This window comes from Aedes aegypti, chromosome 3 (assembly GCF_002204515.2).
Source record: "Aedes aegypti strain LVP_AGWG chromosome 3, AaegL5.0 Primary Assembly, whole genome shotgun sequence".
Taxonomy (NCBI): Eukaryota; Metazoa; Arthropoda; class Insecta; order Diptera; family Culicidae; genus Aedes; species Aedes aegypti.
The window spans coordinates 173,069,181-173,095,308 of record NC_035109.1 but is presented as its reverse complement, the minus strand read 5'-3'; the positions used below and the strand labels follow the sequence as shown (position 1 = coordinate 173,095,308).

The window sequence follows — 26,128 nt, the reverse complement described above, 5'->3', positions numbered from 1 at the left end:
ATAGAAATATGAGCATTGTTATAATTGCTGACTATGTACGTATTGTGTTTCAATTAGTCTCAGTCGTCATTGATTTGAAATTAATGCGATAATTGTGTGAACTCCATGGTGGTTTCATAAATTGCTACTGAAGTTTGGAAAATGACCTGACTATCCTATTCCCATGCGAACTAATTGGAATCAGATTCTAGTTGATAACGATGATTGTTAAATGAACGAATTTTCAATTGAAACATGTACACGTCTATCAATTGTTGTATAATAGACCGAACAATTTCTTCAGGCATCCTGCAAAGTGTTCTCTGAAGGATTCCTCGAAGGAACCGTTAACAATTTCAGAGATTTTTACTAAGTATTCCTGTAGAGATTTGTTCAGGAATTCTTTCAGATGTTTCTCTTGGAACATGAGAATCCTCAAGAAAAAATCTCATGGTATTCCACCAAAGATATAACACCAAGAATTTATCATCAGACGCTTTCAGGTATTGCCTCTGAAAATAAGCCAGGAATCACACTTGTAATTCGTTCAGGAATGGAGTATAAAATACTGGTCTCCAGAAATCTATTTGAGTTTTTTTTTTAACAAAGCTCATCTAACCCTTCTTATTTTTCTTAGAATTACATCCTCACTAGGACATAGCTGCTTCTCAGTTTAGCCAAGCATGATGATACTCTATGACTAGAGAAGTCAAGGAAATTTTCATTATGAAAAGATCCAGGACTCGGATCCTCGGAAATCGAACCCAAACAACTTCAGCATGGCTTTGCTTTGTAGCCGCGAACTTTACCACTAGGCTAAAAAAGGCGCCAACCTTGTCGTGTGGTATTCTCAGGATATTACTTTAGACCAGTGCTGTTAAATGTCAAAAGTTTTGAAAAATTGAAACATTTATAGCACCCTAGCATGCGAAATACAGCATCAGCAAATATTGGCAATCGATAGTAGTACGGAAAAGGTCACCGGGAAAAACATTTTCCGATGACTTTTTCCACTAGGAGCGAAGATATTAGCGATATTCAAATGTCAAAGTCACGTGAAATTCATGACATTTAACAGCCCTGCTGTAGACATTATTTTTTATAATTCTTCCGAGATTTTGACAAGTCACTCCATTAATTTCACCACGAATCCATTCTTGTACCCTAAGGTGAGGTTAATTTTCTAAAACCCAAAAGTTCGTGTGCTCTTCTGAATTTGAATTAAAAGAAAACCTCGTTTTTTGTGTCAAAAATATTAGAATTTTGAGTTGGCGTAAGCAACTTGAAAATGAATATTCAAGTTTTAAAATATGATAGTAAAGTGTACAGTTTTGTCCAAAATTTTGAACACCTGGTTTTTGTATGGCGGTTCGGTTGAAACGTTTCTCAGTTTTAATGTCCTTTAATTTATAGGGTCGGTTTACCAATAGCCGCATAGCTAAAGGCAAATATTTGTAAAATTCGAAAAATAAAACCAGCGGTATTATTTTTACATCAATCGATTTTATATTAGAAAAATAAAACCAGCGGTATTATTTTTACATCAATCCATTTTATATTAGTACTATGAAAACAATGAACACTCATATTTTTATAGGTATTTATCATCGCATTAGCCACTACAGGAACACATGTGGCTATACACAGTTCGAACGAGACGTGTTAATTTCTGAGACATATAATGCACATAATTGGAGCGTGGAATATCACTGACATTTACATGATATGTCATGTAAACTTCAATTATATGTCATGTAATCCAGCAGGATCCTGTGTGATTACATGACATATAATACATTTTTACATTATTTCAGACTTAAATTTACATGACGTCATCGCCGAAATGAAGTTTACATGACGTGTAATCTTCATTATTTTTAATTGTGTAGTAGCACTATTTCTTATTTCTGTTCCTATAATAGCACTAGCTTCAAGTCGTAGGAAAAACACAAAACAAAACCGTATTTTAACAAAACTTTTATATTTTCTCTTTTAAGTGTGGATCAAAAGCTTTAGATTGATGTAAAAAAGTTTTTAATTCAGCAATTATTTTGTTTCTCTTAGCAGTACTACTATAGGAACAGTTGGTCTACTATAGGTACAAGGGAGCTTAAATTTTAAACGAAACTATTTATTTCGATCGTTTTAGGAAAAAAATCGAGCTGCGAATCAATGGTTCTTAGTGATCGTCCATAAATGACATAGCTTTTTAGGGGGAATGAAGAGTAGGGCGGTCCCCTTTCCTGCTCTAAGTAGATTCTAGTGAAATCCATACAATGGTTCATTTAAAAGTTTGTTCAAAGATACACTCCCACCTCTTTTTACAACCGGGGGTCGTAAAAAGAATCGGTCGTAAACAAATCAGGGCTGTTAATATGATTTTTTGATAAATACAACGTCTAGATGTGGACATACTGATCCAAGGTATTCGGCAAAGTTGAAGCATGGATCGAGAACTTTCCAAAATGGCTATTCAAGTTTTCATATTCTTGTAATAGATGGCAACACTTCTCGATTGTTATCAAAAGAGCCAGATACCACCAAATTTTAAAGATAACGAAACCTAATGTTCAGCAAAGATGAAGGAAGTGTTGCATGCCATTCAGACGGCCGAAGCACAATTGTTTATGTGACTGCCAAAACTTTTTAAAAGAATTGAGAAAAAATCAACATCATAAAATTTGAGTGGAATAGAAAAGTAGAATGATCAGCAAGCTAAGATACTCTTCAACTGTAATTCGGTTTTTATGAAGAGTTCCAAATTATGTCGTAGCTGGCAACACTGCTCAAGTAAAATCTAAACAACTCAATACATAAAATTTTCTGCGCGTTATTTAAGTCGAATCTTGTGCAAAGTTTAAGTACGCATTTTGTGTTACACATTGCGTTTGGGAAATTTAACACAACCATTTTTTACGCTGGCAACACTGATAAAATAGTATGAATAAGCTAAACACAGTCAGGTCGTCTATAAGACTTGTGCTTGGGGGGCGTTATAGGAGCCCAAGGACTTATGGAATTCGATCAAGTCGGAGTGTTATGTAACATCTTGTATGCGCTATTACACTTATTTGTTACAGCGCCAATAAAACTGCATTGAAATGGGGGAAGAATCAACGATCTGTTTTATTTATTTCTTTTGAATTATTAACTGGCATGCAATGAAGTTTATTTGCACCTATGCATGATAGTCATTCGATTTTTTGCAGATTCTAGAGGGATTCAAATCATATCAAGATTTGATGATTTTCATTCGATGCGATATGTAAACAGATGATTTTAACGCAGATGAAAATCATTCTGGATGTGTCTAAAAATAGGTATGGGGCTCGAATGAGGCAAAAACCATTCAATTTGTGGCTAGAGATTTCGTTCAGTGTAGTCAAAGACTATCATTGTTCGAGCTAGTTGATTCAAAATTTTGCGACCAGGTAGCATAAGTAAGACTTACAGTTTCGTTCTAAGAAAACCACTAATTGAACTTTCACACTTCACTTCACTTTTGCTAAACAAAAAATAAAACACTAAAAATCACTAGTAAGGCTCTAATATGTTGCATTTCATGACAAATAGGCCTATTTCGTCTGCGACTTACAGACTTCTTCAGTGTCGAGTGTTCGACTTTCATTTTGCCAATATTTCAGGAGCCAGATCACTTAAAAAGATGGCATCTTCAGCAAAGTAGTTAAGTAGCAGAAGGACTTTTATTATTTGAGCCAAGAAATTCTATATTATGCCACCAGACAGTGCTTATGTGCATTACAAATTTGTTTTATAAATACAGTCAAGTCTCCCTTACTCGATGTTTTTAATCTCGAGTTAGAGAACTTAGTACAGATTGGTTCCCATGGCTACCTCGATGGTTCCTTGGATCGCATTTGACTAATTTTGCGTTTTAAAACTGTTTCCTGCAATATCGAGTTATGGAGAGTTGACTATATCTCAGGATCCTGGCCATTTAGAAGATGGCGTCTTCGGTAAAGATGTCAACTAAGTCAAGTATTCGAGCTAACGAGCTAATTGATTAAACATTTTGCCACCAGCTGGTGCTTGTGTACATGAAACTCTTGTTTCATGAGTATCTCAGGAACCTGACCATTTAGAAAGATGGCGTCTCCGGCAAAGCTGTAGCTCAAAAGTTATCTTTTACCCTGATTTAAAATTCCTCAACCATGCGGCACTAGTTTATTTGTTTATTTCAAGTCGTCAATCATAAGCAGACCTTGTAATTACAATTTGAGCTTAAAGTTATACACATAGTCAGGATACTAAGATATCTGCGAAACAAAACTTTTTTGTACGCTAGCGCCACCTGCTGGCAAAACCTCGAGTCTTTTGGCTCAAATAAAGATTGCCTCTGAGCTACCGAATAACTTCGCTAAGAACACCATCTTTCTAGGTGAATAGGATGACGAGAAATCTGCAAAACAAAATTTTCATGCTCACTAGCGCCACCTGGTCACAAATCTTCGAATCTAATGGTTTCAATATTGAGGTACTGTACGACATTGCCAAAGACGTCATCTTTTTAAAAAATCAGGATCCTGAGATATCCACAAAACAAAAGTTACATTCCGAACACTCGACTTTTTATGGAGATTTTTCAAGAAAACCACTGAAATTTTTTCACATGATTTTTATTTCCTAGTGGCGGTTGAAATTTCAGATCAATCGGATCTCTAGGAGTCAAGATCCATGTTTCCAAACTTGGCCATTTTCATACAAAATGATATTTTTTTCGCCGGTCACTGTAGATATTTCTCCCAGACCAGCAAAATTCCTAAATATGTACTAACAGTGGTTTCCTCAGAAGAACATCGTAGAGCAAGCAATGTATCCTTAGAGAAATTTCTGGTTGAATTATTAGTGAAATGCAGAACAAAAATATCATAAGCTCTGAGAAAAAAAAAATAGATAATTTTTGAAAATCCTTGCATCAAATATTGGAAATTTTTGGTATGAATCCTTGATGATATCAATCAGTATTATAAAATGTGAAAAAATAACAGAAGAACTGCTTCTGGGCCACTTTCAGGATCGTTTTCCGTAACAAACTGTTGAAAAAAAACCTTAAAAATAAAACAAATTAAAATTCCTAATAAGATGTAAGAAACTCTAAAGCAATTTCTCAAGAGAATTTCGTTTTGTTTCAATTTCCTAAACGACATATATACCGAACATTCGAGTTTTGTATGGAGAGTTCATTGAAATATTTAAAATATGTCCGGGAGAGAATGGTAATTTGCAAGTTTAATGCCTTTAAAGCTAATTTAGACGCTAGGAGTTGTAGAAATTCTATAGTTCAAAGATTCTATATATGCTCAGCTCAGTTTCACGATATTACCTTTTTTAAATGCTAATTATTCATGCTTTTCACAATATGAATCAAGGTGTTCGGAATATGAGAAAGAATGAGCAAAGTCTATTATATGCATTATATTACATTTTTGGTGGCTGTTTGGGCACGTCAGGAGTTAATCATCAATGTTAACTTCCTTTTCCCGATCAGCCTAGATAGCCGCGTAGTGTCGGTAGCGGTTGTTTCAACTGGCTAAGAATTAACACTACGGACTGCCTGTTCCGGTGGTAAAAGTCCACCTCACAGGTGACCCCTAATTCATACGGCTTTAAGCTTACCGTGCCAAAGAATGAATGGTTAGGGGGGTCTAAATAAAACCTAGCCGCAAACGGAGCCTGTGGAGTTCCAGGGCGCCCTCTACAGTATTATGCCCTTCCTGTGCTACCCGGAGCAATGGTGCAGGTGACCTTGTGTTTCTCCGAGATAATCGGCTGCCCTTCTTCAGTCTCAAGCCTGAGGCTAAATAAGGGTGGGATTATTAAAACATTGTAATTTAGTTTAAATTTTCACCTCTATGGTTTCGCATTATGCGTTTTATGCAGTGTAATCTGTGCTTTTCGCCTTTGGCGACTTTTAAGAGCTACCGATCTGGTTTTTGTTCGCTGCTGATCTTTTTCGTTCTGAGATGGCGAAAAGCTTAATCCTGCCTAGTTTGGGTAGTGGCTACGGCTAGGATAGCTTAGTTAGATCAATCTCCAGCATAAAATGTCAGCAACGATCAATCTTTGTAGACTCATGCAAATGGTACAGCTCAAGTGGCGGTAGTTCAAAAACCTTACTTTTGTGAACTTTTATCTAGGTAACCTAGTGGACCCAGTTTTTGCTACTTTCAGAAACATGAAATGGCATACTCGCGTGCCATGCCTCGTGCATACGTGCTCGTGAATAGCGCTGACGTCGCTACACTCATTTCTGAGTTAACAACCAGAGATGTATGTGCTGTCACAATTGATATTTCTATATGTGACCTCAATAGGAAATACGTCTTTCGTTTTGTGGTGTATTTACCACATGATGAACCATCCCCAATGGATGATTTCAAACGAGTTATCGTTCACTGTCTATGAAAAGGCCTTCTGCTGATTGTGGGCAGTGATGCTGATACTCATCACATCATCTGGAGCAGCTCAGATATCAATTTGAGAAGCTCCAGTCTGATGGAATGCTTAAGTAGTTCTAATCTTGGATTACTTATTGTAGGAAATCGCCTACATCTCTATATGAACATAAGAATGTAAATTCGCAGACTATGCATTTGTTATACTCCACAAACTGTGAATTGGTTGTGACCAAATTCCATGGATTTTCTCCGTCCATTGGAAATCCTAGTGATTTGGATGTTCCCACTTCCGGTGAATTGGGACACAATTGTCCTTGCTTTGAGTGATCTCAAAATTGCTTGTCACTTTGCTTATAGAAAATGTTCCCCACAACTCCCTTCGCGGGACGAGTGGATGTCTGTACATTACTGAGCCACTCCAAAGGTGGCTAAGTATTTAACAAATCTGTCAAAGCAGAATTGCAGTCGCTTGGTTACAACCTTAACTGGCCACTGCTGACTCAACTATCACATGGCAAATATTCAGTGTGTTGATACATTTGTGTGTGATAGTTGTGATTCCGATTATGGAACTTCTTATCACCTGATATGTAACTGTCAAGTTCTCGCGTAATGGCGATTCCAATTACTTGGTAAACACTTATTAGGTGAAACTGATTTCAGTAACCTGAATCTTCAGGACCTTCTGTTATTCTTAACCCGCTGTGGTAATGAGCTATAGGCTCTCTTTACGCTCATGCGTTTTGCAGTGCCCTTTTTAGGGCGCTGTTCGAACCCATTGTGGTATGGAGCTACATGCTCTTAATTCGCTTATGCGATTTTCCCTCTTCAAGGGACCCCACTCCTATTTCCTCCCATCTTCCCCTTCCCTTTCCTCTCCCATCGGGTAGATGATGAAATAGGCTCAAACATGGCGATGGCACAAATCTCCCAAATGGCGGGGAACGTGCCTCTGGAGCCGGCCTTCTGATACCTGATACCTGATACATTTTACGGCAAGTCTTAAGTGTATGGAATATGAATCATAACGATATTTCAAGATTCCACAGAGATACCTATCTCTGGATGCATGTTTCGATTAGTCACAAGTTGCATCTCATCAAAAGTTGTTCAAGAAAGTAATCTTTTGACGGATAATACGAAGAATATCATCCAGAAAGTCAGCACCATTTAGAAATACCTTGAGAAACTAAAAATGATCGTTGCTCTGTCGCTAACCCCTCCATCTATATAAATAAAAATGGAGTGGTGTTTGTATGTCACGAAATGGCTTGAGAACGGCTCGACGGATAAGAATGATTCTTCCATAGTTATGTTCCTGAAGTGTTCCGAAGTGTTTGTGTATATAAAAAGCAAGGGATATTTAACGGGAAAGTTGAAAAAACAGGAGTGAACGGAACTTCCATTTTGCACGGAGCGTTCCATGGCGTTTTTCAACAGCCAACTTGATGGCAAGACGAAGTTTTCCGGGACCACTAGTATTCTATAAATTTCGTACCATTTTGTCTCCAATTCCGAACATGGCGCATTTTAAAAACACTTGACTTTAAACAGTTTTTTTTTCAAAATTTTCGAAATTTCTACATAGGATGATCATTTCTCGTACAATTGGTCGGCGTTAAGTCAGAGGGAACCAAGTAAAAAAACTTGGGATAATTGAAGTATTCTTTCATTTAATGCACTTTCATTTCACTTTGAGCAGATTAGATGAATGTTGTTAACTGCGAGAGATATGTAACAAATTTACCTTGGACGATCATTAAAAATCGATAAAAGTATGCAGTTAGAGTGGACCAAGTGCTTATAACCATAACAGCGAAAATGATCAGCGCGCTGAGGAATGTGAGGGAATGAAAGGCCTTTTAAGAGATTTGTTAGATTTTTTCGGTATCGAATGATTCTTCTACAATCCATCAAATATTACTTAATTTGATATTTGGATGGGTGGTCAGAAATTGCAACAATTTCTGTGCAGACAAAGCGGACCAAGTGTCAAAAAGCAATGAACTGATTGATTATTGCATTTTTTGAGTAGATTTCAGAGTCCGATAGAAGTTTATAGTAGTTCTATGGTGTATATATTAAATGTCCTAGAACCCGCTTATTGGACCAGTATATTTTGGTCTATACTCAAGATTTTCACTTGGTGCACTCTGACTGAATGAATATTTGAATATTTCTAGTCTTCAATGCCCTGACCCAACAAAATCTTAATTTTCAAGCTATCGTAATGCCACTGATTTCGGGATTGAAGATATGGATTATTGAAGAATTTACGATACTGATGTCAAAGGGTCTTGATAATCTGTTTATCTAAAAGGTATGCACCCAGTTTAACCATGCAAGCATAATATTTTGTTATTGTTGTTGTTATTTTCCTAGAATTTGTTCAGTCAGAGTGAACCAACTCACTGAATGGTGGTTATTAGTTCAGTCAGAGTGAACCAAGTGCACATAGTCCATCAAAACATCGTTCTATCAGAGGTTTGGATTATCATTTGTCATAACTATCCCTTTACATTATATTGTTTGAAAGTAACACAAAGACGTGTAGAAATATTGAACCAAAATTTTAACGAGTTTTAAAAATACAAAGCGTTTGAAGTCTCAAAATATGAAAAATGTCGCTTGGTCCACTCTGACTTGACGTCGACTAATTCAAGTCCTCCACGTTTAAAAGTATTATCACTGTTTGGAATATGAGTCATGTTCGAGACTTGAGACAAAACGGTACCATTTTTTTAATGAGAAATATATTATTATGTTTGTTGTGTAATCATTCTTATCAATGTTGATTCTTATGAATCAGTTGTTGTATAATATAATGAATGAATCACTATTTATAATGAATGAATGAACTATTTACTCAGCTCAGAATACTTTGTATAATGATATAAAGGTCATTATTAATCACTAAACAGCAATATTTTCAAGTAGATTCAAAACGATGCACAAAGTATCATTTCCCAGCTTTGAAAGTAAACGAACCTCCATTTGCGTCGGAGCTCGTTTTGTTCAACCTTCACATCGATCAAGACCAGTAGTAGTGCTGCCTTTCTCCACACGTTAGCATTTTGGCTGCATTCGGTTGATTCCCCGTCGATCGAAACGAGAGGCCCTGAACTTGAACATGCCGTAGCCGGCACGATGCATTGCCATTTCTTCTGCTCAGGCTTGCCGATCAATCAGAAAAGCTCATGAACTGTATCGAAAGAAGTCTCGCTTCGATGCCGACATGAGATGCTCAGTTGAGTACCTGTAGACTAGGACTAGTTTCTTTAGAAAATGAGATCAAATAAAAACCCTTCGACTGTGCCACTTCTGGGTTCACACTTTAACTGCTTATATCGAGTCAGATGAGTGTTAGGGTAGGTGTACCAGTATTCGCCACTCAAACACAACTTTTTTTAGTATATCAATCGACAGACATTCGATAACTATACGATCACTTTACTTTTGTCATTCCTTTATCAGTATCATTTCAAACATTACATTCAGTTTTTTATTTGCTTTTTATTATTTTATTAACACTATCATCCTAACTTGGTTAAACTCAATTAAGCAATTATTAACATTTTGTAAACAACATATTATATTTAATATGCAGTTTACAATTTTTATATATGAATTGAATTCTGCAGCTTATAAGCGAAAAAAATGCTTTTAATAAGCCTAACTTAATCTAACCTAAATATATAAATCATTAATCGTTAAAATAGATGATTACAACTATTTTTTCTCCGATGTGGACCAAAATTCTGTTCAAAATGACCCTTTCAAAAAGTTTACTGATGGAGGAAAGTAAGCTGATAGGACGATAGCGTGGCGCATACTACCGGCACATCTACCATACTTGCAAATTACGTCCAATATCGTTGACGGTGGCTACGTTTATTATCCAATCACGGAATTGTCCTTTATCTCGTTGAGTTGTGGGTCATTATGCTATTAAAATTTATCATACGTTTCTGCTTACCAATCGTAACAAACAACCATCCTGACATCTTTGAACAAAATGTGTACTAAAAAATCGCATAATAAATGACTCACAAACGTGTCGCTAAATCTGAACCGGTTCGTGAACTTTCGTTCCTGGAACTTTCTGGTGAAATTGAATGTTTGGAAACACCCATGTGCTTACTAACCGCTCGTCATCACATAAAAAATCATCGCTACCGCAAATAAACCAACAAAAAAAATCGCTTTATCATCAGCTTCTTCGGCGGGGATACATTGAGACGGTCACATTTCGATGACGATTTTGCGAATTGGCGAAAAGAAAGGCTCAAACCACTCGTCAGGGGCGAAGCAAGTGCATTCGGTTTTGTATGGCCATTTAGTAACGATGACGATGAACCGATTTCCAGGGAAGTGGCCGACTATGATCAGCAGGAAGCCGACAATAGCCAATCCGGACTGCGGGTTGTCGGACTGGAGCGGGATCGAGAGTCGCTAGGTGAGTGGTATATTGGTTGATAAATATAAATTGTGTAACCTTATGAATCTAAAGTTTTTACGATTATTGCAAGAAAATACGTACAAAAACGCGTTATTTAGAAAAAGCATCCATCAAATCTGTGCTTAACAGTAATTTTTTATGGTACAGCAGGGCAAAAAAAAAAATCAAAGCATAGGACCCATTTGAAATTTTTGGCTAAAGAACACAAATTATAATGAAAATAGTGACACGTCTCTGGCAGACGAATTATGAATTTACAGGGTGATTACTACTTCCTGTCAGTAAAGGAATAAAAAAATGGTTTATTGACACATACATTGAGCTGTTCGGTAATCCAATACGCATGGTGTTTAAATCAATTAACTCATTACGCGTGGTAAAGATGGATACATTATGAGTGAGATTATGAAAAAATCCACGTGCTCAGGTGCGATTCGAAGCCACGAAACCGTCAAAAATGTCTTACGTAATTAATGGACGGCCCTAAGTCGAATCAATCCGTAGCAACTGTCAACAGAGCCGTAGCGTTACCTCATGGCAAAACTCCATTTGTGCGCCCCTCAATCAAAGTGAAAACTCATCTTTGTTTTTCTTTTAATGAAAGCAAGTTCACGTTGAACGTATCATAAAAAATCCTAGAGGTGTTTTTTATTCTAAAGCGACTTCAATATGAATTTGTTACCTGGAGCTTGAAGTTTATTAGAGGCTCAGAAAATGTTACAAGTATTTTTTAAGGAATCTGCTGGAAATTAATGAATCATTCCGTTTTGCGTTATGGTTTTAGTATGTTTCTTCAATTTGTCAGCAGAAATCAACAGTTGATCCTGTCAATAAAATTCTCAGCATAAATTTATTCTAAGAGAAAAATACAATGCTCTGAAAATTTTTCCATGGATCTAATTTCTTGTTTTAATAGTATCGCCAAAATTCACCCGAGTCAATTTATTAATGTAGCAGAAAGGACTTATTACATAATAGTATTAATTTGAGAATATTGTTGGATAGAAACAAAAAGAAATTTGTTAGTAATTTGAAATTAATTTTGGTTTCGTTAAAGGGTGACCAAGATGAAATTGCCACACACAAAATTGATTCGCAACATTAGAGTTTTCATCCGATTGCCATCAAATTTTCAGGGATTGAAAAATAACTATTAAACTTCATTTTACCATTTTACTCGTATTTTATTTACTGTACATACGCAAATGCCCACACCTTGGCCTTAACCCTGGCCATAAGATTCTGCACAACCTGTGAATCAACCGTTTTTTGCATGTAAACCCATACTTTCTTCAGTTCCTCGACTGTCTTCACTACCTTAGGTCGTTTAAGAAGATGCTGCTTCATAATCGCCCAGTACTTCTCGATGGGGCGGAGCTCCGGAGTGTTGGGAGGGTTGAACATTTTCGGCACGAAATTAACCTTATTGTCCGCATACCACTTCAGCACGTCCTTGGAGTAGTGGCATGAGGCCAAATCCGTCCAGAAGATTGTTGGGACGTTGTGGGCCTTCAGGAGAGGAAGCAGCCGCTTCTGGAGGTACTCTTTCATGTACACCTGTCCGTTCATCGTGTCCTGGGTCACGAAAGGTGCACTCCGCTTCCCGCACGTGCAGATGGCTTGCCAAATCAGGAATTTCTTGGTAAATTTGGACATGTTCTGAGTGCGGACATGCTCCGGAACGCTGAGCTTATCCCTGGCCGTGAAAAACAGGTTGCCGGGGATCTGTTTGATGTCGGCCTTCACATATGTTTCGTCGTCCCTGATGCAGCATTCAACTTTCGTCAGCATGTTGAGGTACAACTTCCTGGCACGGGTTTTGGCGGACTTGTTCTGCTTCTCGTCGCGATTAGAGGCCTTTTGTACCTTGAACGTTCGAAGCCCAGCCTTAGTTTTGGTCTTCTGGACAAAACTTCGGCTTAGGAGCAGGTTCTTAGCCACATCCCAAACGGAGGCGTTCGGATTTCGGTTGAAGGCCCCAACTACGCGGTTGTGATTTTTGGTGTTGTACGGAATACTTTTTCCTTCACTTCTGGGCTTCCTATCGGTGGTAAATCGTTCCTCGAGCCGCTTAATCACTCGCGACACCGTGGAATTCACGATTCCCAACGTTTTAGCGATGGAACGATGCGAAAGATCCTTGTTCTCGTGATGAATGCGCAAGATTTTATCACACACGAGCTGTTCTTTCAACTCCATTTCCGCGAGTTTTGATCACAGGACTTGCAGGATGTAAATAATGCACTATGAACTAAATCCACCCAAATTTTCATTAAATTCTACCCAACGGTTAAAAAGTTAGAGCAATTTCATAGTGTGGCAATTTCATCGTGGACACCTTTCAATCAAAAACAATCCTTCTTATTCCATAAATTTCGTAAATAATTATGGTAATTTTGCCCTAAATTCTGAAAGTAAAACTATCAGGGTTCAATTACAAATTTATTTGTTGGATTCGTATGAATGTATCAAAAAGTATGATTTCATTGATTTTATTTATTTGTCATCAAAAATGAATTTTCAAAAATCAACGTCAATGCACAAAAGCGTATCTTCAACCGAAATTTAAGAAGTGTTTACCTGCAAAGACTAACATTACTAAGAGAAAAAAAACTGCCTTAAACATACAAGAAAATCCACTCTATAAATCTGTGGAATCTTACTGCGCATACTGTAATAATACTATCCAAGAACTGTGTGAAGACCAGTGGTGGAAAGAATCATGCCGTTTACGCAAAATGAACCAATATTTAGCAGGATCCATGCTCACACGCTCAGAACCAACAGCGACCGATTTGGTCACAGATTATTGCATCGGAGAACCAGAACAAAACAAATGTAAAAAGAGCGTGATTGCTGGATGAGCAGAATCTGCTCACAGTCGTTCTTTTTTCCGTTCATAGCTATTATTGTGAATAATTGGATGGATTATGATTATAATAGATAGATTACAAACTAATGTACGACAGTATTGAGAAAATTGATCGATATGTGGTGTTATTGTAGAAATATCACAGGGCATCAGACGCGTGATTGCATGTCAAAATAAAAAGATGCGACGCCCTTTACAGTACATGTGTTCGGGCGATCGTGAGCAAAGAAAGCAAGAACGCAATCGCACAAAAGGAACCACCGATGCGGTGGCATTTTTCTGGTGTGCATGAACAGACTCTGTTCACCGTTTTACAGCACTGGTGAAGACCCAAGCAGTCCGATTCATTTTCGCGCGTTCGGAGTGTTTTTCGCTGGCTTCGTTCGTTTGCCTAGTGCTTTGCGAAGACCCAAGCTGTCCGATTCATTTTTTTGCGCGCTCGAAGTGTCCTTGTTTTTCAGTTAGCACTTCATTCGCGCGCCATCGGAGTTATTTTACATTCCTGCTTATACGTGTTGACGCTGCGATTGCACAGTGATTTATTTCATCGATTTCACGATCAAAATAGAATAACTTCAAAACTATTGGTTCTAGATGTTTGGTGTCTTCGATGAAGTTTCTTGATATTAAAAGGCGCTTCTTTTGGTATTAGGGGTAAGATGATCAATCCACCCACAAGTGAGATAAAAAAAATATTTTTTCTAAAAGTTAAGTTAGAGATTTCAAGTCTTTGGCAAAGTTGTAGAGTATGTTATTACAAACAAATTTGCCGAAGACGCAAAATTTCTATATATTCGCGGTAATGAGATATGGAGCATTTTGTCTTCGACACCCCTTAAAACTTGTTTTTTGTACATAACTTTTCAATACAATTTTTCACATTTTTTGAGTCTTCTACAAAGTTGTTTGGATCGATAAAATACACATTTTTGCTGAACACGAAAACCTTGTATCTCTTATCGTTAAAAAGTTATAAACAAATTTATGTTAAATTTTAGTCCACTTTCACCTTAAAAATCTCCATTCTACGCAAAATGACGCAGCTAGTTTCACGGCAACTTCAAGTTCTAACTTTCTACTTTTGCATACAGGTAATAACTTTTGGAAACAAAAGGTTTTTTGCAGTGTTTTTCACAGATGATATATCGTTAATTTAAAATTTTAAGTTTTAAACCTTCCCTGTCAACTACAATTTTTTTGTTAAGGTACATCGGAGCAAGTAAGAATGCTGGACAATGAAGACCTTGAGACACAACTTCAGTGAAATCAAATTGTCAGGTATATTTTACAAGCTTTTTAAAGCTATGATCATATATTTAATACAAACATTTTTTGGTTTCAATACAATGTATAACATGTACCAGTTCTCACTGTTGTACCATTTTCATAACGCAAGGAAAATTGAAGCATTATGCGTTTGTTTGCAATACCACTTTAATTATTTTTTTAGTGAGACTTTCAGCTTTAGTAAACTAGTTGTGTAAGTTTCCGGGTCAGAAATTTGGCTGTGTGTAGTTATTAATTTAGTTTTAGATTCTCGAAAGTGAATTCTACTACCAAGATTCAAGAAATTGAATTAGGAAATTTTGAATGAAATGTTTGCAGGGTCCTCTTAGTATATGTTAAGTCCACAGCTGCAAATCGAAGTCATACTTACGTGTCTGGGTTCGATTTCCCATCGATCCATGATTTTTTTTGTTTTAGAATTAGAGAATGAAATGACTGGAATCGAATGAGTACTTCCTCATGTACGTTTTTGTAGAGGGTGGTGCAGCCTTTGAAAAATCTTGTTTTATTCACGAAAGTTTATCAAGAATTTTGACTCAAAAGTATGTTTATTTTATGAATAAATCATCAATGCGATTCTTTAAAAATATCTATCGCAATCGTTTTAGTTCTGTTTCCTTCATAATAAAAACTACTCAAATGATTCGAGTATGTATCGATACATTCCTTAGGTAAACTTATGACATTGTTGACGGTGTTGATTACTTCAGGTAAATAGCAGAATTTGCGGTGGAAGCAACCATTCAATACTATGAAGCACAAAAAATAGTTTGACCTATCGGAAGGCCGGCTCCAAAGGCACGTTTCCCGCTAATTGGTATATTTGTGCCGTTGAAGAAATTGTGCTTATTCTGTAAATCGGGTGAGATCATATAAAAGTATCAATGCCCTCAAGATATAATATTAGCCCTAATACAAAAGCAAAAAAATAATAACTTTAGCATAGAAAGCTATTAGTTAAGAAATGTGGCAAGTGCTCTAAGAACAAGCTGAGAAAAAGGCTTTGTAACAGTTTGTAAGGAAATGATTCCAAAAAGAAGAACAATTAACATTCACTAAATTTCAAGAAAGTGTTTATATTGCCCCAATACCTTTTCACCAGTCTTGTTTTCGAACCAATTATAGATCTTGTTTTCTTGACATTTCATATCTAGCATTTACTAAGGCATAATTGCAATGATCGATTTCTTTCCTTCGATTTTCTGTTCGGATTAGTACACTTCAGTTCAATCAATTTTCGTAAATTTTACAATGCAGTCTGATGAGAGACGATGAACTTTCCACCTAAAAAATAATGCGCTCTCGGGCAAGGCGTTGGATATATATATAGAAAGCGTTGTGTTTGGTTGGACATCTAATTCTTCCGAAAGAGGTGCACTTTGCGAAAAAGGACCACGTGATTATTGAGCTGAAATCGAATTCAGGTTAACTTCTGCTTCCATGAGTCCTCTAGTGGCGTAGGGGTAACGCGCCCTAACTAGAGATCAGGGAGTCGTGAGTTCTATTCACTGAGAAGACGTGTAAGTTTTTCGCAAAACTTCACATTAATTTGTCCATTTAATCCAATTGCAAAGTATATGTAATGTTTAGCTTTTCGGTAGTTGTTAAACTTCCAGTCGGCTGGTTAGCCGTAAACCACGATTCATAATTAAAAACAAGTAAAAACATTTTCTTAATTTTGTATACTAAATTATTACTTGAAGTTGTGACCTTTTTTTAAAAAACTTACTGAAAAAAAATAGTTGATTTCCTCAGCATTGGATTGATCAAAACTTCAAATCAATGTGTCATTAGATTCGTAATCTTATATTCTTTGAAGAGACCCCTCGAAATTTTGGTGGAAAATTCTGAAAACTATTCAAATTCAATGAAACCGTCATTCAAGTCATCGTGCAAAACTTTGGGTTCACCTGAACTTACTAAAAACACGATAGTTCTATCAAATCTCAAGCCAATCATGAACGCGCCATTATTTTCGTTTGGAAAAGTTATGAACTATTGAAATTGGTTGAAAAATTGTAGAGATATTGACAAAAATTATTTGCGTGCGGCTCAGGTGATCCCAAACTTTTGCACGATAAGCATCATAATGAGGGGTGAACCCAAACTTTCGCACGATAACTTGAATGACTGTTTCATTGATATTGAGCAGTTTTCACATTTTTCCTCCAAAATTTTGTAAGCGCTCTTCAAAGAATATAAGATTACGATTCTTATGATACATTGATTTTTTTATTTTTATCGATCCAATTCTGAGGAAAATGGCCATGTTTTTCCAGTGTGTTTTTTTTTTTTTGAAAAATGTCACAACTTTATGTAAAAATTTAGTATACAAAATTCAGAAACTGCTTCCGGGAAAATTCTTACGAAGTGAGAATAACTCATTGGCTTTCAAATGCGCTATAGAGAGTTTCAATTGGACGTGTAATCACAGAGATGTGGACAAAACAATTGTTCATGTTTTTTAGAGGGTGATCCCAAACATTTGCACGGGAGTGTATCATCTGTGAAAAACACTGCAAAAAACCTTTTGTTTCCAAAAGTTATTACCTGCATGCAAAAGTAGAAAGTTAGAACTTGAAGTTGCCATGAAACTAGCTGCGTCATTTTGCGTAGAATGGAGATTTTTAAGGTGAAAGTGGACTAAAATGTAACATAAATTTGTTTATAACTTTTTAACGATAAGAGATACAAGGGTTTCGTGTTCAGCAAAAATGTGTATTTTATCGATCCAAACAACTTTGTAGAAGATTCGAAAAATGTGAAAAATTGTATTGAAAAGTTATGTACAAAAAACAAGTTTTAAGGGGTGTCGAAGACAAAATGTTCCATATCTCATTTCCGCGAATATATAGAAATTTTGCGTCTTCGGCAAAGTTGTTTGTAATTACATACTCTACAACTTTGCCAAAGACTTGAAATCTCTAAATTAATTTTTAGAAAAAATATTTTTTTTATCTCACTTGTGGGTGAATTGATCATCTTACCCCTAATACCAAAAGAAGCGCCTTTTAATATCAAGAAACTTCATCGAAGACACCAAACATCTAGATCCAATAGTTTTGAAGTTATTCTATTTTGATCGTGAAATCGATGAAATAAATCACTGTGCGATTGTAACTGTTCAGTCAAGGATGGATTACCAATTGGTGAGCTCGTTTCATGCTTGTAATAACACATTTGTATCATAACATGTATTTTTTTATGGGGCCCAGATAGCCGTAGTGGTAAACGCGCAGCTATTCAGCATGACCAAGCTGAGGGTCGTGGGTTCGAATCCCACCGGTCGAGGATCTTTTCAGGTTGGAAATTTTCTCGACTTCCCAGGGCATAGAGTATCTTCGTACCTGCCACACGATATACGCATGCAAAAATGGTCATTGGCATAGTAAGCTCTCAGTTAATAACTGTGGAAGTGCTCATAAGAACACTAAGCTGAGAAGCAGGCTCTGTCCCAGTAGGGACGTAACGCCAGAAAGAAGAAGAAGTATTTTTTTATGAATTTGTTGAACAAACTATGAATAGTTCGTCACTTTAAGTGTTGACATAAGCGCTTATTTATGTTTTATAAAATTTCGAAATTCAAACCATTAAATAGTTCGATGTTTAAGATGTCGACGCAATGATAGATAATTTTTCAAACAGAGGTTACATGAATCGCATCACTTACCAAGGTGAATTCTGATCATGTAGCTTTGAAGCCCTCCCACTAACAAAACTTTTTTCCGTGGCATCCATGAAGATGCAGAGGTATACTCGGTCTTTAGTAACAATGGATGTCACACTAACATTCCTTCCCTTCTCTGATGACCGTAAGGACGTGGCCGGTGCCGATATTGACATTACTAATTTCAGAGTCCTCGAAAATGTACATTGAAGATGGTATGCTACTCCTAAGCTACATCTGTTGATTCCCTGTACAATTTCGATGATTTTTGTCAATCACGGAGTAGCAACTACGAATTGTACGGTCATCAATGCTCATGATCATGCTCAACAGATAATGTTTTTTTTTTATTTGGAAATATTGATTATTCCACTAACGTCGAACTTTAGCCCCAACTTACTTCTAACCCATTTCGGGCATTACTATTGTCAAGTCAACTTTGCGACGAAACAATAAAAAATGTCAGTAATTGGATGCATTTTTTTTGTATATAAAAGGATTCGTACAAAATGTTTGCAGGTTCCTTAAAAGTGTTTGACATACGTAGGAGAGCGTTAGGGGCCTTTCTTAGCCGAATGGTGCCGAATGGTTAGAGTCCACTGCTAGCAAAGCCATGCTGAAGGAAGCAGTCTGGGTTCGATTCTCGGTCAGGCTAGAATATTTTTGCAATGGAAATTTCCTTGACTTCCCTAGCATACCTGCCACACGATATAGGAATGCGAAAAAAGCAACACGATATATGAATGGCGAAAAAAAGCTTCCAAGTAATAACTGTGGAAGTGCTCATTAGAACACTAAACTGAGAAGCAGGCTCTGTCCCAGTGAGGACGTAATGCCAAAAAGAAAAAAAAAAACATAGGACAGCGTTACAAACGGATTTTGTTTCTGACGTAATTAACCCTCTAATACCCAACCCCGCCTTTAGACGGGGTACACTTTGGAATTTTGTGTAATTTTTCGTAGCTCGGAAATCAAAATGATTTTATTTTTGGATTTAACCTTGACTTATAACATGCATATAAGGAAGGTTTTTTATGACTTTTGAAACTTTTTTGTATTTTTGAAAATTGTTTGAAAAATTGTATTCCTATATAACCTACAAAAGCCTGGAGTTCATTTAATGTGTAATATAAAAAATCGAAGCTTTTATATTTTTCTACGATCAAACTATCACAGAAGAAGGGCTTGGTGGAATTATAATAATTTTAAACCTGTATTTCCGTTAATTACACGGAAAATAAAAATAATTCAAGAAAAAAATTTAAAATTTAATATTTTTAAAAGTATAGTAAAAACTTAAACTTTTATTATTACCAAAAATCAGTAATCAGAAGAGGCTCCAAGAAAAAATGAAAAAGAATAGAGATGTTCAAAAATAAAAATTATAAAAATCAAAAACCGAAATTCACAAATTTGCGAATAAAAATAAATTATTGCCCAAAACGTGTTTAGAACGATTTTAGATAACGAAAAATGATATTTAGAACGAAAATAAAAATTTGGGTATTAGAGGGTTAATGGGCCTATCCACTGATTTCATATCAGTGGCCGTGGGTTACTTGTTATGTGAAGACTTATTTTATAGAGAAAATTTGGGTACCTTTTGCAGTACCAATGGACAAAATTTAGTACTAGAAGTGGTACCCAATCTAAGCCCGAGTGGCTCGGATCTGCACAGACCTCTATAAAAAATCTAATCACAAATCTTAATAGGTAATTTTAAAGATGAAAATCATTATCGAATATTGCAAAATCTACCGATGCATGTTAAACATATTATAGAATCTTTACAATCCAAAAACGGTGTAATTAGATGTATTGTTATATTTTTTATTGAAGAACTTTATTGACTACTCTTATGTGTCACTTAACGATTTTTGTTTCCCTTTTAAAATATGCCGCAAAAATCTGCGATCAAATAGTTTACAAAGTACAATGTTGCCGTGAATCGAAAATCAACCTCATCGGTATAAAGTAGGCTTTGATATAATGGGGGTTTGGTATTAGTTTTGTGTTACACGGTACAGAAATTTATAATGGTACTGATTTGAAGTTACTTTTTTTTAATTATGGAACAATTCGATATGGTGGTTTCCAAATTTTACCAAATAAATCATGTTGTTTATACAATGCTGCTGACCATTGTAAGATATGTTGAAAACTACTATCAACTCAATATTATCGAAAAGCACAAGTTTCATTATAAAATTTTTATAGTCTGGGACTTAAAAATAACACAAAAAGTTTAGTAAGGTATTCCACTAAATTCCTCAGTGTTAAGACGAGATGAACAAGTTTGCTGAACTAGAGATGGGCAAAACAGTTCTTTTCAATGAACAGTTCCCATTCGTTCCGTTCTCGAAAGAGAACTAGTTCTTTTGAACCGTTCTTTCGTTCTTAAAAAAATCTTTTTTTTTTCGCTTTCAAAATAATGTATTACGACTCATGAAATTTTTTTTAGTCAGCGCGGGAATTTTCTGCTAAATTATGATTAATTAATAATAATTATGATTAATTAAATTATGTTTCTGTTTACAATTAGAAAACTTTGACAAGAGAAAATTGAACAGAATGCATTTATTTGGAAACTAGAATAAAAGATTTATTGTAAAATAAATTATAAAATAAAAATAGATAAGCTTATTCCTTGCGCTTTTCTTTGCACGCCAAGCCTTGTCAGTCCGTATTTAGCCTTATCCAGCTAATCCAAACACATATTGAATGATTGAAATGATTAAAGCGAAGCGACGAGGACTCATCATTCACACAAACACATTTCATTCGTTGCTCATTCGTCGCACATAATCATAACCACACGGGAAAAAATTCTGTGGTAAAAATAACTATTTTAGCTGACTACACCCATTCTTGAAACTACCATGGAAATTCAGACCAATTTACTATGTTTGCGGTACACCCCACCGCATTACTGGTACATTTGACAGAAATAATTTACAACAATCTGATTCCGACTATAGACATGGTAAAATCAAGCGCATTTCTGGTCTGCTGAAAATTGCCGGTGCGAGCGCTTAAGTTAACCCCCTAAAATGGTAGTTTTTACCGCACAATTTTTTTGCGTGCAGCGTCTTGTGGACGTAGAAAGGACAGGACATACCAAAAGCGGAGTGTAGCGTTCTTCATTTGCTTCGTTTTGTTTCTTTCGTTCGGTGAGAACGATCGAAGAATGCATGCCGAATAGTTCTCTCCTCCAGTTCGTTGCGTTCGTTCATTCGCAGTTCGAGTTCAGTAAACCGTTCTTGCTGAACTACCGTTCTCAAAAAAAGAACTACGTATCATTCGTTCACCGCAAAGAACTAGTTCTTTTGAACCGTTCGCGAACGGTTCGCCCATCTCTATGCTGAACACAGTTTTTGTGTAGGGCTCTCTATTTGCAAATAAATCGTTTATAATTTGTCGTCGAAAATTTCACTTGAGTCGAATCGTTATTACTTTCGAACTCGTTATTGAAGAAATAGCTCAGAAATATAAGATCAATTCAAGTTATGTCAACTGCGTTGATGTGAAAATTTCAATCGGTCTATAAATAGCAGGGGTCTTGCCTACCAAAATTAATAATTTTGTATGGAAAATCAAAAAAGTTTGTTTTGTCCTATACTGCACATATGCAAAAGGTTAATCTGAAAAGAAAGTCTTCATAAGAATACTAGGCTGAGGAGCAGGCTCTATCACGGAGGGGCGTAACGCCAGAAAGAAGAAAAGCTTTTTAAACGAGTAAATTCTCCTTAACGAATACCTTCAATTAGAGCAAACAATTAAATAGAAGTCGTCGTTGCGGAAAGCTTTGTCTTACATGACTCCCATATGTTTTTGTTATTTATGTTATTTATTATAACATCGCTTCAAGTGCCACCAGCAGAAGGTCTCTCTTTGTGGGTAAAACATTTCTTTGTTTGGTCGGGTGCCACTTTCTTTTCAAACACAAAAGCACAGCGCTCATGTTGAGGTGGTCACCAGCATGTAGCAGGGTGAGATCACCTGTACAACGAGTTTTGCTAAATGGGCTGTAATTGTGGACATGGACGAGTTTTCTAAGACAGTCAGTAAGAAAGTAAATTTAGCTTGAGGGTAGAACACATATATTCTACACTCAAATAAAATTTGATATACATTCATTTCTAAATAATTCTCAGCATTTGTAAAAACCCTGAGAAACAAATCTTATAGGATGTATCCGGTAATGCTTCTGGGAGCTGGAACACAAATATTTGTCTCCGGTAATGTACAAGATAGAAGCAACATTCTTACGATGGTCTAGGACTGTACAAACATTTACGTTTGTAATTATAATTTATCTGTGAAAAAGTGACAGGTAACAATTGTTTAAACATTATTGCAAGTAAGCGTATATGACCATTCGATATGCAGAACAGCTGCATCAATAACGACAAAACGACAGATATTTTTCATCGAAAAAGGCCTAATCAATGACCGAAACGTCACACACTGGAGCAGATCACAGATCACCTCTAGTACTCTGGATATTTGTCTTAGAGGTTTGGTATCTTTGGAAAAGTATCTTGGAATATTTTTACTCCTTTGAATTTGATCTAGAATAGTTAAAAGTGATCTAAATCACTTAACTTTTGATAGGAGCGTCCTAGCAAAAAAACTTTCTTGTTTCTGCTAGGCAAGTGGCAAGACCTAGATAACCATTTCATTCCATTTGTATTTTGCGTGGCAGATACGAAAATACTCTATGCCCTTTGTTGGGAAGTCGAGAAAATTTCCAACCCGAAAAGATCCTCGACTGGTGGGATTTGAACCCATGACTCTCAGAATGCCTTATTCAACAAGCATTTACCGCTACAGCTTAGTGCTACGATACTTAATGTTCATGAAAAGATCACTTCCTCGATGGGAATGACAATGTAGTTGAAACCTCTCTAATAAAAATAATAATAATAAAACTTCAATAATAAACGTAAACGTGATATTTTTTACACTCGATTTCAATCATTCAAGTCATAAGTTTAAAATCAAAGCTTCTTTCATTAAAAATCCTATTTCTCTGCACACAATCTGAGTAGCAGTAAAAATGGTTATTTATTTGGTTTTGTAGGAAAAAAACTAGAGAAAAACTGATTTTTAATTTTGACGATTGCTGATGGTTGAATAACACTGTTCGACAAAAAAAGTCGATCTGAATGCACAGAGACCGGACAACCCGGGCTTGACAGTATAAAAATAAACAAAAATAATGGCGTTTTCAGAATGTTCGTGTCTGCCCCAGGTCATTTTTAAAATATACTTGAACTTTTTGCATTTTTTATTTAAAAATCTAATCTGATCAATAAACCGACACAGTGTTTTATATTCAGGACAGCGGAATTCATGTACCATATAATGTTTTAAACGTTAAGTCCAATATGAAGAGTTGTAATAAGATTTGCAGGAAGCCCTCCCCTTTTTTGCACCCTCCCCATTTTTAAAGTATCGCAAATGATGGAATATTTTGATATACAGGGGGTTGTCAAAATAACTGGGACAGGCAAAAATTGGGCCAACTTTGGAATGCTGTAACTTTGACAAAAATTGACCGATTTCAATTCTTTAAGAAGTAATGGACGGGTCAACTAATCTAGTTTTGAGGTGCATCCACGGAGATGAACTATGACCACCGGATATCGGTGATAATCCGGATTTCCGGAAGCATGTCTTATGCAGTAAAATTATGACATGTTTTTAGCAAAGGTCTCGGCTAAAAATTCAAAATTTTATTACACATGAAGATAGAAGATCAAATTCTAAAGCGATTGGTGCGCCAAGTATTAAGATCGATCCAGAAACAACCAAGATATGGCCATTTCCCCGGAATCGGTGCCGGTAGTGGATCCGAATTGGGATCAAACAATTTATTCACTCAAAATATGTCGCGCAATACTGTTCTCTCCCTAGCTTATCATAAAATACCCTATTATAAATTGAGAAAGAGTCTTGTACAGATTTGGCCACTCATGGCGCCGCCAAGTGCCCCGGGGGAACCTTGCATAGGGGACATTTCGATTTCGACACCAAAGCATATCATGCGACGGCTCATTCTTCATGTCTTGTCGTAAATAGGGCAACTGTAGATTCAAAACGGATAGTTGACTACAGTGACTACTTCCGGGACCACCGGATGTCCCCGAGGGAACCTGTAATTAGGGACAATTGAAATTGAGCTCCAATACATATCGTGCGACGGTTCATTTTTTATGTCTCGTGCTAAATAGGGCTAATGTAGACCTAAAATGGATAATTGACTACAGTGGCCACTTTTGGGACCACCGGAATTTCCCGGAGGAACCTGTCATTGGGGACATTTCTGTTCTTACACCAAAACATATCATGCGACGGCTCTTTCTTCATGCCTTGTCGTAAATAAAGTAACTGTAGACTCAAAATGGGAATTTATTGGAATTGGCCACTTTTGGGACCACCGGGTGTCTCCTAGGGAACCTATGATCGGGGACAATTGGAATTGAGCTCCAATACTCATCGTGCAACGGCTATTCATGTCTAGTCATGAATAGATCAACTTTAGACCGAAAATATTTAACTAAATATTTAACTAGAATGGCCACTTTGGGGACCTCCTATAGTTCCCTAAGGAACCTATCATTGGGGACATTTCGATTTTTACACCAAAACATATCATGCGACAGTTCGTTCTTCATGTCTTGTCGTAAATAGGGCAACTGTAGACTCAATGTGTATATTTAAATATTGTGGCCACTTTTGAGACCACCGGATGTTCCAGAGGGAACCTGTAATTAGGGAAAATTGAAATTGAAGACCACCGGAATTTCTCGGAGGAATCTGTCATTGGGGACATCACAGCCTCCCTCAGGGATATCCGGTGGTCACAAAAGTGGCCACTGTAGTCAAATATCCACTTAAGGTCTACAATAGCCCTATTTAGCACAAGACATGAAAAATGAACCATCGCACGATATGTATTGGAGTTCAATTTCATTTGTCCCTAATTATAGGTTCCCTCTGGAACATCCGGTGGTCCCGGAAGTAGTCACTGTAGTCAACTATCCGTTTTGAATCTACAGTTGCCCTATTTACGACAAGACATGAAGAATGAGCCGTCGCATGATATGCTTTGATGTCGAAATCGAAATGTCCCCTATGCAAGGTTCCCCCGGGGCACTTGGCGGCGCCATGAGTGGCCAAATCTGTACAAGACTCTTTCTCAATTTATAATAGGGTATTTTATGATAAGCTAGGGAGAAAACAATATTGCGCGACATATTTTGAGTGAATAAATTGTTTGATCCCAATTCGGATCCACTACCGGCACCGATTCCGGGGAAATGGCCATATCTTGGTTGTTTCTGGATCGATCTTAATACTTGGCGCACCAATCGCTTTAGAATTTGATCTTCTATCTCCATGTGTAATAAAATTTTGAATTTTTAGCCGAGACCTGTACT

At 36.6% G+C, this 26,128-nt stretch overlaps 1 protein-coding gene across 2 annotated transcripts in view; it reads left to right on the top strand.

Annotated features, from left to right (window-relative positions):
* LOC5570891 (transforming growth factor-beta-induced protein ig-h3) overlaps window positions 1–26,128 on the top strand; it is a 59,568-nt gene that overhangs the window by 926 nt on the left and 32,514 nt on the right. The window contains exon 2 of one of the 2 annotated variants that reach the window (XM_021854069.1): window positions 10,613–10,854. In XM_021854069.1, the coding sequence (XP_021709761.1) occupies window positions 10,613–10,854 (242 nt within the window). The remainder of the gene's footprint in view (window positions 1–10,612; window positions 10,855–26,128) is intronic. The other variant, XM_021854070.1, reaches the window with a different exon arrangement.